At 35.7% G+C, this 16,221-nt stretch overlaps 1 protein-coding gene across 4 annotated transcripts in view; it reads left to right on the top strand.

Annotated features, from left to right (window-relative positions):
* NEBL (nebulette) overlaps positions 1–16,221 on the top strand; it is a 400,747-nt gene that overhangs the window by 324,678 nt on the left and 59,848 nt on the right. Inside the window, exons 11-13 of one of the 4 annotated variants that reach the window (XM_032167547.2) lie at positions 1,730–1,837; positions 6,840–6,950; positions 12,162–12,272. The exons of the other annotated variants lie outside the window; for them this stretch is intronic. Coding sequence (XP_032023438.1) covers positions 1,730–1,837; positions 6,840–6,950; positions 12,162–12,272 — 330 coding nt within the window. The remainder of the gene's footprint in view (positions 1–1,729; positions 1,838–6,839; positions 6,951–12,161; positions 12,273–16,221) is intronic. 4 annotated transcript variants of the gene reach the window in all.

The following is a 16,221-nucleotide window of genomic DNA, read 5'->3' as shown; positions in this document are numbered from 1 at the left end:
GTCTTGATTTGTCATTTTGAGCAGTAACATTAATTTTCCAGGTACAAGGTTTATTATAATTTCTTATTTCAATTATAAGTGTTATTAAAAAGGGAATACAATATTACTAATGTATTCTTGATTAATATTTTTTCCAATATGAAATTCCAGGTACCCCCGAATAAACTTAAAAAAAAATCTTCTCTCTAACATACTTTAAAGTCGTTATCTATTTTTTTAAGTTCTGAGCTTAAATAGTTGCAAAAGATGTCAGTTCCAGCATCTGTTAAGATAAAATATTATATCACTCTTTTAAATGTATTCTGTGGAATTTAAAGTCCATAATAATTTCGTACTCACCTTTATTGGTTTTAAAAATATATGAAACAGTTCCCCTTTAAGTTTGGAAATATACATCATTTCTAAAAATTTCTTGCTTTCATTTCATTTATTTCACAAAACTTTTGTTTGAGATGGAGTCTCACACTGTCACCCTGGCTGGAGTGCAATGGTGTGATCTTGGTTCACTGCAACCTCTGCCTCCTGGGTTCAAGTGATTCTCCTGTCTCAGCCTCCCGAGTAGCAGAGATTACAGGTGCATGCCACCACGCCTCACTAATTTTTTTTTTTTTTTTTTTTTGTATTTTTAGTAAAGATGGGGTTTCACTATATTGGCCAGGCTGGTCTCAAACTCCTGATCTCGTGATCTGCCTACCTTGGCCTCCCAAAGTCCTGGGATTACAGGTGTGAGCCACTGCACCTGGCCATTTCACAAAATGTTATCCTGGTGGTGTGTGCTATTATACTTCCTAGTACTTTTATTGATCACTCTGTCATACTCTTTGCAACAAAATTATGTCCACAAATAGGTATTTTAAAATGTGTCATATTTCCTGTTTCATAAAGTTTGAAAAATTTCTCTTGGGTTGGATTATCATTAACATTATTATTTTAATAACTTAAGAAATAATTTTGTAGATAATTATTAAACATAAATTTCATCAAGAGTGCATTTCTGCATGAAGTGAGGTATAAAAACTTCTATGAGTTTAATTTTAAACAGTATATTGCTTAAAAAGCCAACCATTCTGATGGCTTAGATATTATTTTTTGTTATTGGAAGATAAAAAATATCACTCATTTTATAAACTGAAGTAAGATGAGGATTGACTGTAATTGAATTAAATAATTCATAATATGATATTAAATATTGCATAGTGAAATTGATATAAATCATATAAGGTCTGTGTGAGTGTTTTACTCAGTGTCTATGAAAAAATTCAGCATCCCTGGAGGACGTCATCCTCCCTTTGACAGAAAAAGTAGAGAATCATACCCATGTTTTTTTTCTTGTTCTTGATTTACCAATAGACATCAATGCAACCTCAAGGATCTCTCTCTTTCTCACACCTGCTACCTATGTGTGTATGTCATTTGCATATTCATGTATAACCCCATATATATGATACATATCTATATATTCCAGCCACTTGACAAGATACTTTATACAACTCCTAGAACTATGTTAGTTAGTTGTTCTAAATTATTTTTATCCCTTAGGAAATTTTCTATTACCTGTTTACTTTCCTTTTATGTCGTTAACCAAAGGGAACTCAGTGATCAACCTAAATGGCCAGAATAATATGATTTTAGACAACAAGATGACAGTTTTGAACGTATATTTTTTCTTACTTTGCTCTGTTTGTATAAGGGCTTTCGATTTATATATGCTTTTCTTTTTCCAATGAAGGTTAAATATAAAGAAGAATATGAGAAAAATAAGGGAAGGCCAGTGCTTGAATTTGTTGAGACACCATCATATCAAGCTTCAAAGGAGGCTCAAAAGATGCAAAGTGAAGTAGGTCAATTAGTTTGTTACTAATTGCTTAATGTATACTTGATGTTTTGTTGTTTGAAAGGATGCAGAATGTTCAGTGGGTCTAGAAGAAAGAGTGCTGCTCTGGACAGATTCAAGGACCTGCTTTCTAGACCCAGCCACCCACTGCCTGGGATCTTGTCTAGGTCATTGAGTTTATCTGGTCCTTAGCTTTTCTCATTGGTGAATATGGATCTCAAGCTAGATGAGCTTTTAAAGTCCCCCTCAGTTCTAATTTTCTATGATAATATAACTGACGCTTTCAGATGTTAATTTTACCTTTTGCCTTTCAGATGTCAATGTAAAATTATGATGAGTTAATAAAAACTAAAAACGAATAGCTGGTTGCTTTATTTACCTGGCCCTTTTTTTTTTTTCAATGAAAATAGAATGAACATTTTTAAAATACTTACTACATGCTAGGTAATATGCTAAGAGTCTTATATATGTCAGCTCATTTAATCCTCACAGTAAAGATGCTAGGAAGGTGTTCTCTGTAGATTAAGAATGTGTCTACTGAAATTGTCTTAGATGAAATTCTTTATTCAGTAAATGTTAAGGTTTTAGGACCTAGTCAAAATCATGAATGATTCCCTTTTCTCTTTTGTTTATGTTTTAGTCCGTTTTGTATTGCTATAACAGAATACCACAGACTGGGCAATTTATAAACAATAGAGATTAATTTCTTTCAGTTCTGGAGGCCGGGAAGTTCAAAATCCAAGGATTCACATCTGTCAAGGGTCTTCTTGCTGCATTATCCCATGGCAGAAGGTGGAAAGACAAAGAGTGCTTGCACACGCCTTAGAGGAGGAGATGGGAAACTCATCCTTTTATCAGGAACCCAACACCCCCATGATAACAAAACCATTCCCATGATATCAGCATCAATCCATTCATGAGGCAGAGCCCTTATGGCCTAATCACCTCTTAGAGTTCCCACCTCCCAACACTGTTGCATTGGGGATTAAGTTTTCAACACACAAACTTTGGGGGGACACATTCAAAGCATAGCAACATATTTGATTGATTTTTTTTCAATAAACAATTAAGAGTTTTTTCTACTTACCTACTTTATTCCCAACCTAAGATTATGCTAAGTAACATCTCGATATTCCCCATACTTTTTTTTTCTCTGTTCCAGTGAGACTTATTTGTGTGTGTATGTGTGTGTGTTTTCCTTCTTACCTTTTCAGGATCAGACACACAAGGTTTTGTCTGCAGCCTACATCAAAGTTTTATGGGTGCAGCTGGGTTCTTAATGCAAAGGGATAGAAATAGTGGATGCTGGTCTCAGTCCAATACAACCCTGATCCTTCATGCTAGGCATGCTCAATGAATAAGATCCTTTCTGTTCCCCAATAACAACATCAAAACAGGCAGAAATGATAACTTGTGGGCAAAAAAACTCTCAGGAATTTTGTAAGCATTACCCGTGCTATTTGTTGAAATGTTATAATTCATCTTCTTGGGAAAAAGGTACTCAGATATTACCATGTTTTATTGAATAGACAAAGTTGTTTAATTTCTTCTTCAAGCAAAAAGGAAAAAAATTACTTGTATTTTTCATGTCTTATTCAGTGGTCTCCAATCTTTTTGGCACCAAGGACTGGTTTCATGGAAGACAGTTTTTCCATGGACTGGCGAGTGATAGTGGTGGTGGAGGGGATGGTTTTAGGATGAAACTGTTGCATCTCAGATCATCAGGCTTTAATTGGGTTCTCATGAGGAGTGCACAACCTAGATCCCTTGCATGCACCATTCATAATAGGGTTTGCGCTCCTATGAGAATCTAATGCCACCACTGATCTGACAGGAGGAAGAGCTCAGGCAGGAATGCTCCCTCACCCTTGCTCACCTTCTGCTTTGCTACCGGGTTGCTAACTGGCCATGGTTGCTATTGGTCCATGGTCTAAGGATTGGGGACTCTTGTCTTATATATTCTTAAGCCAGTGAACGGGAATCTGATAAAGAAATATCAAGTAACCATTTTGATTAAATTATTTATTTGTTTCAAGTGAATTGATACTAGTGAATTTGGCCAAAGTTCAACAACCCTACAAAAATTTACATTTAATGGAATACATTTCCCTAGAATACCTTTTCTTCCTTTAGAAAATAGTGTGTAAACACTGTATAAAGTATATAAAATATTTTATACATTCTTTTCATTGCTTTACTATCTTCCACTGTGGCAGTACTTTTTGGGTGGAGTAGAGCCACCCAATGAATGTCCCCATTTTGTAGAGATAATGTGGCCGTTGTCAGTGACCCAGAGCCTAGGGAAAGTTTTCTGTTTTCAGGAGCTATCATAGTGCTTTTGCTTAGTGGGCCTTCTGAAAGGTTAACCCATTTCCCATTTAGAAAAAAAAAGTGCAGTTTGCTGCCAGCACTGATTTAATTTTCCATAAACATGCTCTTTGAGGCTGAAGCAAATCGGACCTGATTTTCAATGTGAAAATAAAATATAAAAGCTGTTCTTGGAGTTATTTTTAAACAGAACTTGTCTCTAATTCTAATGGAACAGACAGGTTTATAATGTTACATTAGGATTAGAGACAAGAGTATTCTTGAGGCAAAAGGGAAATGGGTTAAGACAATATGAAGTTGTTAACATACATTTTCACTGAAAGACACAGGGATCAAAAATGACTTTCCTTTTCTGAGAACATTTCTGGCAGTATCAGTATTTCAGGCTGGGCCTCCTCTGCTAGTTTCCTCCCCTGCCCCTTTCCCTTTACCCCCTCCCCTCTTCTTTGGTCCTCAGCCCTAGAAACATTCATGCTAAGCACCCTTTTATCATTCTGGTTGCACAGTTTCTTAACTTTTTTTTTCCTTCTGTGGAACTTTCCTTTCGCTGATAAATCCAGAAACTTACAATTCATGATTAATATATTTGAATACTATGTTTCTGTAGTAGAAATGACAGTAATTTATGATTTGGGATTTTAGATAGTCTCTCTTTTCTTCACCCAACTTCTTCTCTCACTCTTGCCAAGTGAGACATGTTTTCCCTGACATATATTCCCTTTAATTATAGTCATTGACTATTAGATATTTTAGGCTCAACCATCATTTCTTGAGGAGAGTGAAATCTTTCAGTAGAAAGTATCTTTGGACCCAATTCATATGCTACAGGCTAGAAAAGTAAAGTAGCTAAAAATCTTGGACAAAATTTGATGTAAAAAATATTTTTAAATATAGGACCGATGAAGTAGATATGAAGAGAATCATCTGTCTTAGAGATGTTTTTTTATTCCCAAGAGGTAGGTTTGACTATGAGTTTCTCGAGGAACCTCTTACAGTTAAACGTAAGTATTTATGATCCCAGGAAAAGCCACTGGTATCTTTGCTATGGCCTATAATTAAGTTTATCATGCTTTCTTCCAATGCCAGATATAGGTTTAATGTGTGTGTTTTCTGGAGGAAATCCTTAAATCTGGCTTGAAAAGTTCTTTGTCTTATTTCACAAGTACAGCTTTCTTCAAAAAGCATACCCAAAAAGGTTTTTTTTTTTTTTTCCTAGCTATATATTTTGGCTCCTTCTAGTCATAATTAACCTCTCTTAATGACTTACTTCAGTAAAATAACTTTTTTTTTTCCTGAAGGGCTTTTTGAAGTGAAATAGCTGATGTAAATGAATGCATGAATGCATAGACATATTTCTATTTCGCCATTTAAAAAGTCCTTTTTAGCCTGGAGATGCCCTAGATTCAGCCTTGTAACCGTTATCTCTACTAATTCCACATAAGGAAGAGGAAAGTTTCTAGTCATTGTTTTGGTCATTGTATCTCGGTTCTTTAGTTCAGGGTGTTCTCAATGCAACTGCGTATTTAGCTTGATTAGACTTTCAGAATATCCTTTGTGTCTCTCCTTGTGGCTCTATCCACGTCGTTTGTTAGATTGCTGTACGGAACACATGCGCTAAGTGAGGAGACAGCATGCTTCTCTTATTCTCCTTCATGGTTTAGGGACATTCTTTATTTATAAAATTACCTATCTCTGTAATGAATAAATAATGAACCTGGAAATATCTTCTCATTTTGCCTGAATAACAATTCCATGCAGAATTTATTTACCTTTATCATTTCAGGGATGCAATTTGAACAAAATATTTGGCTGGTAAAATCTGGGCCCCTGTTTAGTAGATATTTCACATGGATGGATATTTTTGTTATTTAGAGAGGCTGTCTTTATAGTCACTGATTTTTCGAATATGTAGTTCAAATGTTAGAATTTAGAGAATCATAGCCAAAGAGTGGTAGAGTGTGTTAAAAAGGCTAATGGTGGTCTGAATCTAAGCCCCCAACTATCACCGTCGCATCCTCCTTTCATTTCTTGTTGTGAACTCTCACTTAAAGGAGGAGTTCAGTTATAAGGTTCAAGGTAAAATTCTCCTCACAGCACAACTTCATTCATATCAGACACCATAGATGATAGAGAAATATTCTCAACTCCAAAATCATTAAAGGGAAACCCCCTCCCTAACCCTCAGGCATCATTACATTTTAGAAGTGGTATTTGCTGAATTTGCAAAAGTCTGATGAAGAAAGATGATGGGGACATGAACGTTAATGCTGCTTAGGTTTGATGGTGGTTTGAATGGCTTCCGTGCCACCAGATTTTCCCTCAGTCAGTGGATCCACTCACCTTGGAGTAAACCAATTGGGGGATCCAGTCAAATAGCGAGTCTTGTTGGTTCTCCTCCAAAAAATGGGCTGATGTTAATCCTAGACTAGTAAGATGTTAGGAAGCCTCACTTAGAATGATTTACCAAAGGAAGATTCCACTTAATAATTCTCCTTTATTTGGTAGAATTCTAAAATTTATGACAAAGTTGAACTTATTTCCCTGTTGATAGGATGACACTTACGTGGTAGAACTACCGAAGAAAACATCATCTTTGTTCTGGGAACTCTTGTTCAAATCTCTTTTCAATGGTCACTGATACTTGCTAACTTTAAAATTATGTGGTCTTATTTAACAGAAAGTTTACAAAGAGGATTTTGAGAAGGAGATTAAAGGAAGGTCATCACTGGATTTAGACAAGACTCCAGAATTTTTACACATCAAGTACATCACCAACCTTCTGAGGGAGGTACGATCTTGGTGTTTATTATTAAATATCATGAAGAAAAGTAAAGAAAAAACCCAGGAAATATTTACCTAATTCTATACTAATTTAGTGTTTGAGATATTAAGGCATTACTCTTTTTTTTTTCACTTTAATCTTTACTAATAAAGTTTTGCATTTTCATTAAAAACAAGAAAGTGTGTGTTAACATTTCCAATTAAAGTTGCGAGAAGAAATTACCCAGATTTCCTGGGAAAACTTGAAAAACAGCCTGGTTTTTTGTTTTAGTTGTAGCTCAGAAGCTCTATAAATAGTTTTATAGCTTTATAGCAGTTTTTAAAAAAATGTTTTGAATATGGGTGGGGAGAGCTTGATTCTTTCAAATTTAGTTAGTATAAAAACATTTCAGAACCAGCTTTTCCTGTCGCTTTCCCGCAGCAAATGTCTCTAAAGGAAGGAGGAAAAAGACCAGAGTTCTCTCCCTCTCTTGACATTTGATATCAGAAATAAGATGTTCACATGTGAAGGTCTGGATAAATGCTACATTACTTATAAGTAGTTTGTGTTCTAAGTAGGGAAAAATAATATATTTAACATATAGAACAGAGGAACTCATGTCCACTTTTTATTTTATTCTCTGCAAAAATTTCCTCAAAAACATAATGGTGCACTTTTTGCTCACAAGTAATATATTAAATTTTCTTAACATTAAGACCTTAAAATTAAAAATATCATGTCTATAGTCCACCCCTTTAAAAGCTAATTTTTTTGTTTTTTAAATGGCCAAAAAGTGGCTCATAGCTTTTCCAAATCTGCTTACATACTCTTTATATTAAGGGAAAGTGTTCCCTAAGTATAAATGTAGTATATAATGTAATATATGTATATGTATTGTACACAATATGATAATATATATTATATGATATATAAATGGAATATATATTACATATATATATGAAATTTCCTTTCCTTTTGAGTTTTTGAACTGAGGAAACTATTCCTGAAGGAAATCTCTTAGACCAGTGAAATAAATTTGAGATTAATTACCTATAGGAGCACATCATCATGAACTTCTTTAATAAGCAAATGCTAACTGGCCTATATCGTTTAACTGGTTTTAGAAATTTAATGTGATTCAGTGTTGTAATATGTATTGTGCTGTAATTTCTATGAGTTCTTTTGCTACACTATCTTTTCTCACTTCTAGTTCCTAGTAAAAATCTTTGAAGTTGAAGGCTAAGCAAATGGCAACTTCCTAGACAGTAGAGCTGTGGGTATTAGAGGCTAGGACACAGTGGCAGGAGGAGAGGATGGGGAGAGGTTGATTAACGGATGCAAAGGAATGAGCTCTGGTGTTCTGCAGCACCGTGAGGTGAATATGGTTAACTATAATGGATTGGATATTTTCAATAAGCTAGAAGAAAAGATTTTGAGTGTTTACAACACAAAGAAATGATACATATTCGAGGTGATGGATACGCTAATTACCCTGATTGGATCATTATATGTTGTGTATACATATTACAATATCACTCTGTATCCCATAAATATGTACAATTATGTGTCAGCTAAAAATAAAAGGGAGGAAAAAAAGAGAAATAGTTGGCCATAAGGCTTTTCAGAAGAATAAAGTTCAATAATAATTTTTAAAACAATTTCAAATAATGGCAACTTCCTACTACTGTTGTCTTCCATTTAAAAATACACACTGTTTATGTGATTTTTGTAAAAGGAGAATCTTTTTTATCACTTATATACAAATGGCAATGTGAAGTCTATTTTGAGATTCATAAATGACTTTACTATGTGCCACTGCCATTTTCTTTTAGTCCTCTTTTGGAGTGAATCTTAATTTATTAATTCAAAATACATGCATCAGGGTAGGAAAAGGCTCAGAACACTATATTGTATTGGTCTGTTCTGGCTGCTGTAACAAAATACCACAGACTGAGTGGCTTAACCAACAGACTTTTCTCAAAGTTCTGGAGAATGGGAAGTCCAAGATCAAGGTGCTGGCAGATTTGGTTCTTGGTGAGGGCCCTCTTCCAGGCTTGCAGGCAGACACCTTTGTGTTTTGACTGCAGTAGAGGGAAAGAACTCTGGTCTTTTTCCTCCTTCCTTTAGAGACATTAATCTTATCCAGGGAGTCCCACTCTCACAATCCCATCTAACCCTAATCACGTCCCAAAGACCCCACCTTCAAGTACAGCCACACTGGGGGCTGGGGCTTTAACATATGGATTTTGGTGGGACAGAAACATTTAGTTCATAACGACTATGATGCCAGGTGAAATAAGCCAGGCACTGAAAGACAAATCCTGCATATTCTCACTTTTATGTGGAATCTAAGACACTTGAACTCCTAGAAGCAGAAAGTAGAATGGTGGTTATAGAGGCTGGAGGGTGGGAGGAATGGGAAGGTGATAGTCAAAGAGTTCAAAATCTCTAAACAGGAGGAATACTTTTTTTGAGATCTAGTGCACAGTGTGGTGAAGATAGTATATGGTACACTTCAAAATTGCTGAGAGTAAATTTCAAATGTTCTCACCACAAAAATGTAAATATTTGAGGTAATGGATATATTATTTAGATTGATTTAATTATTCCACATTGTATTCATAAATTATGACATAATTTTGTACCACATAAATATATACAACCCTAAATTGTCAACTTCCAATAAGAATTTTTTAAAAATTAAAAAATTAACTTAAAAAATTGTTATAGACTGTCTAATTTGAAAAAGAGGACCTTTGGTGACTTAATTAAATTATTACTTCCCTTTCTAAGTGTAAGCATTTAGCTTCAAATGAACTTTGCATTTTTTAACATTGACATTGCATTAGAGTGTTCAAAGTATCATTTTATACTTCATTTCCTTTGATTCCCCCCATTGCCCTTTCACATTAGTAGAACAAGTATTTTTATTTTCATTTCACCAGGGTGGAAATCAAGGTTGAGTTACTTAAAAGTCCTCCCGAAGCTCATACCACCAAATAAATGAAAGAGGTCTGACTTTCTTTTTTTTTTTTTACTAGAAAATAATTTCCATTAATAATTTTTCTGTGCTATGATTAATAGGGTGAGAATATCCCTTTTATTTTTTAACAGGAAATGACATTTTCATTTATATTACATTATTACTGATATTGAAAATGTTTCCATTTTCTCAGTATTGATTAGTTATTTATACATTTTATGTGTGTCTATTGAAACTGTTGAGGCTTTTCTTATTTTTAGGAGATATTCATATGATATAATAAAGATAAAAGTGACAAATATTTGCTAAGTGCTTTTACTTGTTTTTTTTTTTTTTAAAAAGCAAACACTTTTCCTTTAATTTTTTTACATTTTAAACTGAATTTATCATAGCATTTATTATGGTGTCAGATATTTCCTTTTTTTATTATTATACTTTAGGTTTTAGGGTACATGTGCACAATGTGCAGGTTTGTTACATATGTATCCATGTGCCATGTTGGTTTGTTGCACCCATTAACTCGTCATTTAGCATTAGGTATATCTCCTAATGCTGTCCCTCCCCCCTCCCCCAACCCCACAACAGTCCCCGGAGTGTGATGTTCCCCTTCCTGTGTCCATGAGTTCTCATTGTTCAATTCCCACCTATGAGTGAGAACATGCAATGTTTGGTTTTCTGTCCTTGTGATAGTTTATTGAGAATGATGTTTTCCAGTTTCATCCATGTCCCTACGAAGGACATGAACTCATCATTTTTTATGGCTGCATAGTATTCCATGGTGTATATGTGCCACATTTTCTTAATCCAGTCTATCATTGTTGGACATTTGGGTTGGTCCTCCCGAAGGTCACACCACCAAATAAATGAAAGAGGTCTGACTTTCACCCGGGTTATTTGACTCAGATCATTCCAAAATTATAAAACAGCCCATTCCAATGTCTAGTAAGCTATTAATTGAGCAGAGGACAGGCTAATTTAATTATATTGGATGAAGGGAAAGTAACATGAACCCTAGAATTAACTGGAACCTGATTTCTTATCAGTAAAGGAAATTTCATCTTTCATCTGGCAAGTTAATCATAAATGTAACTTAGTTGGATAGGAATAAGATATTTATGATTTTCATATGCGATTAAGAAAACAAGCAACTCATTAGCAGAGAAAAATAAGTTGTATGTAAGTATTCATAGAAGGCATTTGGATCTACTTAAAATATGACATTCAAATGGGTGAAATTCAAACTATTATTAATTTGTAGAAAATGTTTTGGTTTTACAACTCTTTAAATTGCATGGAGACAGCCTTCCGAAAGCAAAGCCAATAGAGAAGATAACAGAACCAAGAGATGAAGGAAGAGAGACACCATGTGAATTCCAGCTTGACAATAACTCAGTCTTTGGATTTTCTATTCCATGAGCGAATGCATCTCCTTTGTTGCCTACCCTAGTTTGATTTGGGTTTCTGTCATTTGCAACCTAGGAGTCACCATCACCATCATCATCACTATCATCATCATGAGCCATAGATTCCATCATCTATGCAGATTTCATTATCTATGGATGATTCCATTCATCATCATGAATGTTGAGCCGTAGATTCCATCAGAGATAGTAAAGGGGGCCTTGAAATATCCTGAGGCTTGTAGAAGGATAAAGTAAATACCTGAAATAATTGTGATGGATAGTGTTTGAAGTATCTGCTTTCAAGTACTGTCTATCAGGCTGTGGTGAGCCCAAGTAATTGAAACTCCTAATAGCTTATTAGACATTGGAATGGGCTGCTTATAATTTTGGAATGACCTGAGTCCAATGAAAGTGGTTTCTGATCACTTTGGCTACATCAGTCCTTTTGATTTTGTAATTTTCCATTCTTTTGCAACCACGTTCTTTTTTGGTAATGCATGTTTTATAGACAACTTTCAAAAATACTTTAAATAATTAATAAGGAACATGTGTTCTTAAGATCTTCCTCACCATTGAAAGAGAAGATGTCTTTTAAAAAAATCCACTATGGTACCAAAACATATTGACAGAAAGTATGAAAAGGAAAAGGCTGAAAATATTGGAAGCCACTCTGAACTTGGTAGAGGGGAAAATAAAGTGTTTGTAGGAAAAAAGCGTGAATACTTAGCTGTCTGATTCATTCCTTCCTAGCAATATTTTCTCATTTCTGTGATCTCTAGAAAACATGTGGAATAGCACACTGGATAAAGTGATTCCTGCTAAGTTTTGAACTGTGATATTCTTGTCTCATAGAAAGAATATAAAAAAGATTTGGAAAATGAAATAAAAGGGAAAGGAATGGAACTTAATTCAGAAGTTCTTGATATCCAAAGAGCAAAGCGAGCCTCTGAAATGGCGAGTGAGGTGAGTATGTTCATTTAACACCTTAGATGAATATGTTTTTAGCTGATTTTCTTATCTGTCAATCTTTCTCAAAGGTTCTATACATCTATAAGTTTTATATGTAAGTGATTGTAAACAGCTATATCCTTGTAGTCTTTTCTTGGACTATTAATTTTTTTAAAAATCCCCTATGTGATGTGAGAAAAATGGCCATTTCCCCATTTTGGAGAAAATCCATATAATAAACGAAAATAGTTTAATGAGATTTAGCTTCACCTTTTAAGCAGGTAAAAGGCAGATGATTGGGAAGGTGTGTTATTATGGTCCATCATTAACTGCAGGTAGAATGTTCACATGCTTTCCCACTCAAAACCCAACCGACTCTCCCAGTCTTGCCCTGGGCTGCTGAATGAACCTTATTCAGCCTCTTTATCAAATGAAAGTGGTTTCTGCTCATTTTTCATGCACTTCATAAGGAGAACTGAGATGTCTCTGAAGTGTTTTCAGTCCTGTAATCCTTGTATCGTGTCATTACTTTGGGTCATATAGCGTCACTGTGCTTTTAAGAGACTTTGGCTGAATTTAGCAGTGAAAGAGCTTAAAGCCTTGTCCCCATATTTTGAAACTCTGATGATAATGATGATGATAGCGATGACGATGGTGATGGTGACTCTTAGGTTGCAAATGACAGAAACCAACTAAAGTAGGGTAGGCAACAAAGGAGATGTATTCGCTCATGGAATAGAAAATCCGAAGACTGAGTTACTGTCAAGTTGGAATTCAGATATCTCTCTTCCTTCATCTCTTGGTTCTGTTATCTTTACTATTGGCTTTGCTTCTGGAAGGCTGTCTCCATGCAATGAACTGTCTTAATAACAGGATAACTCATATCTGTGGCCAGTAATCCCAGTGGGAAGTGAACATCCCTTTTTATAGTTCCAATTAAAGTCTTAGGTTTGAATCTCCTTGGATTAATCTCTATCCTGTGCTCACACCTGGCGTAATCACTGTGTCTGGGGTTGGGGGAGTAGAATGTGCTTATTATCCTCTCATGGTCACCCATTTGTTGAGGTAGTTTAACAGTATCTTATATAAAACATTCTGAATTTTTGTGTGTTTAAAACATGACCTTAATCTCGGCTATATTCACATTCTTTAAATAAAGGAAACATTTAAAAAGCACTTTAGTGGAATTAAAAATATATGTGGGGATTAGGGAGGTGATGGAAATCAATCCTTCCCAAGGGTATGGATTGAGCGAACTTAGAGGTCATTTCCCAAAAGGAAATCATGGAGCTTTTTGCCAGAAGGAGGAGGAATGGATGCCGGTCAGCCATAAACAACACGTGCCCGTGGTGAGGTCTGTGGCTAACATTGTCATCACGTTATCCCTACATTAGTCATTTTCTGCAAATTCTTCTGTTGCCATGACATGTCCAATCCACATGCAGAGATTGTCTTGTAATTACTTGTCAGTAGCGTGTGTAAAAGTTGTTTTATTCTCTCAGTGGCAAAGTACAGACAGATGCAGTTGAATGGCAGGATGGCAGCAGGAGCAGCATTAATTGGGCCTTATTAGGAGGAGGAAGGACTGGCCTAGGAGAATAAGATTGAAAAACTGGAAGAAGGTGTCAGGTGTTGATCACCTCCTCTGTGCTATGCACTCTCACTGATCCTCACAATGGATCCTCCATGGAGGTACAGACATACTGTGGAGATACTATGGGTTCGGTTCCGGACCACTCTAATAAAGCAAATATCACAATAAAGTGATTCGCATGAACTTTTTGGTTTCTCAATACATATACATGTTATGTTTATACCATACTGTAGTCTAAGAAGTATGCAATAGGCTTATGTTCAAAATACATCCATATCTTAATTAAAAGTACTTTATTGATAAAAGTGCTAATGATCATCTGATCCTTCAGCAAGTGGTGATCTTTTTGCTGCTGGAGGGTCTTTTCTCTATGTTGATGGCTGCCGACTGATCAGGATGGTGGCTGCTGAAGGTTGGGGTGACTGTGGCTATTCCTTAAAATAGGATGACAATGAAATTTGCCACATTAATTGCCTCTTCCTCTCATGAAAGATTTCTCTGTAGCATGTGATGCTCTTGATACATTTTACCCACAGTAGAACTTTCAAGATTAGAGACCATCCTCTCAAACCCATTGCTGCTTTAATGACAAAGTTTTTGTAATATCCTAAATCTTTTGTTGTCATTTCAACAATGATCGCAGCATCTTCACAAGGATTTAATCTTAAGAAACCACATTCTTTGCTTGTCCATCGGAAGCAACTCATTATCCATTCAAGTTTGATCATGAGATGGCAGCAATTCAGTCACATTTTCAATTTCCACTTCTAATTCTAGTTCTCTTGCTATTTCTACTGCATCTGCAGTTGCTTCCTCCCCTGAAGTCTTGAACCCTTCAAAGTCATCCATGAGAGTTGAAATCAACTTCTTCCAAACTTCTATTAATGTTGATATTTTGTACTTCTCTCATGAATCACTAATGTTCTTAATGGCATGTAGTATGGTGAATCTTTTTCAGAAGGTTTTCAATTTACTTTGCCCAGATTCATCAGAGGAATCACAATCTATGACAGGTATAACCCTATGAAATGTATTTCTTAAATAATAAGCCTTGAAAGTAAAAATTTTCCTTGATCTATGGGCTGCAGAATGGATGCTGTGTAGCAGGCATGAAAACATGAATATCCTTATACATTTCTATCAGAGCTCTTTGGTGACCAGGTGCATTGTAACTGAACATTAATCAAAGGAGTTTTTCTTTTCTGAACATTAGGTTTTGGCAGTGGGCTTCAAATATTCAGTAAACCATACTTTAAACAAATGAGCTGTCATCCAGGCTTTGTTATTCTGTTTATAAAGCATAGGCAGAGTAGATTTAGCATAATTCTTAAAGACCCTAGGATTTCCAGAATGGTAAATGAGCATTGTCTGCAACTTAAAGTCATCAGCTGCGTTAGCCCCTAATGAGTCAGCTTGTCCTTTGAAGAATTGAAGCAGACTTTGACTTCTCCTCACTAGCTATGGAAGTCCTAGATGGCATCTTTTTCCAATAGAAGGCTGTTTTGTCTGCATCGAAAATCTGTTGTTTAGTGTAGCTACCTTCATAAATTATCTTAGCTAGATCTTCTGGGTGACTTGCTGTGGCTTCTGCATCAGCACTTGCTGCTTCACCTTGCACTTTCATATGATAGAGATGGCTTCTTTTCTTAAACCTCATGAACCAACCTCTGCTAGCTTCCAACTTTTCTTCTGCAGCTTCTTCACCTCTCTCAGCCTTCACAGAAATGAGGAGGGTTAGGGCCTTGCTCTGGATTAGGTTTGGTTTAAGGGGATGTTGTGTCTGGAATGTTTTGTCTGGTTTGATCTATTCAGACCACTACAACTTTCTCTATATCAGCAATAGGGTTGTTTCACATTCTTATAATTCATGTGTTCACTGGGATAGCACTGTTAATTTCCTTCAAGAACTTTACCTTGGCATTTACAACTCGAATACCTGTTTGGCACAAGAGTCCTAGCTTTGGGCCTGTGTTGGCGTTTGACATCCTTTCCTGACTAAGCTCAATCATTTCTAGCTTTTGATTAAAAGTACGTCTCTTCTTTTTACTTGAACATCTAGGGGCCATTGTAGGGTTACTAATCGGCCCAATTTCAGTATTGTTGTGACTTAGGAAATAGGGAAGCCCAAACAGAGGGAAAGAGATGGAGGAACGGCTGATGAGTGGAGGAACCAGAACACACACATTTCTCAGTTAAGTTCACTGACTTATAGGGGTGCATTTGGTGGCATCTCCCAACAATTACAGTAGTGTTGCAGGACTTCTCCTTAGTTCAGCTAAAGACAGGATCCTTGTCCCATGGCCATGAAAATTTAGGCTCACAGACAGTTTGAAGGGTAAGTAAAGCAGAGTTTTATTGGGTGTAAAGGAA

Source organism: Hylobates moloch, unplaced genomic scaffold (assembly GCF_009828535.3).
Source record: "Hylobates moloch isolate HMO894 unplaced genomic scaffold, HMol_V3 SCAFFOLD_2, whole genome shotgun sequence".
Taxonomy (NCBI): domain Eukaryota; kingdom Metazoa; phylum Chordata; class Mammalia; order Primates; family Hylobatidae; genus Hylobates; species Hylobates moloch.
The sequence above is the reverse complement of the archived record's forward strand: the minus strand, read 5'-3'. Positions and strand labels throughout refer to the sequence as shown.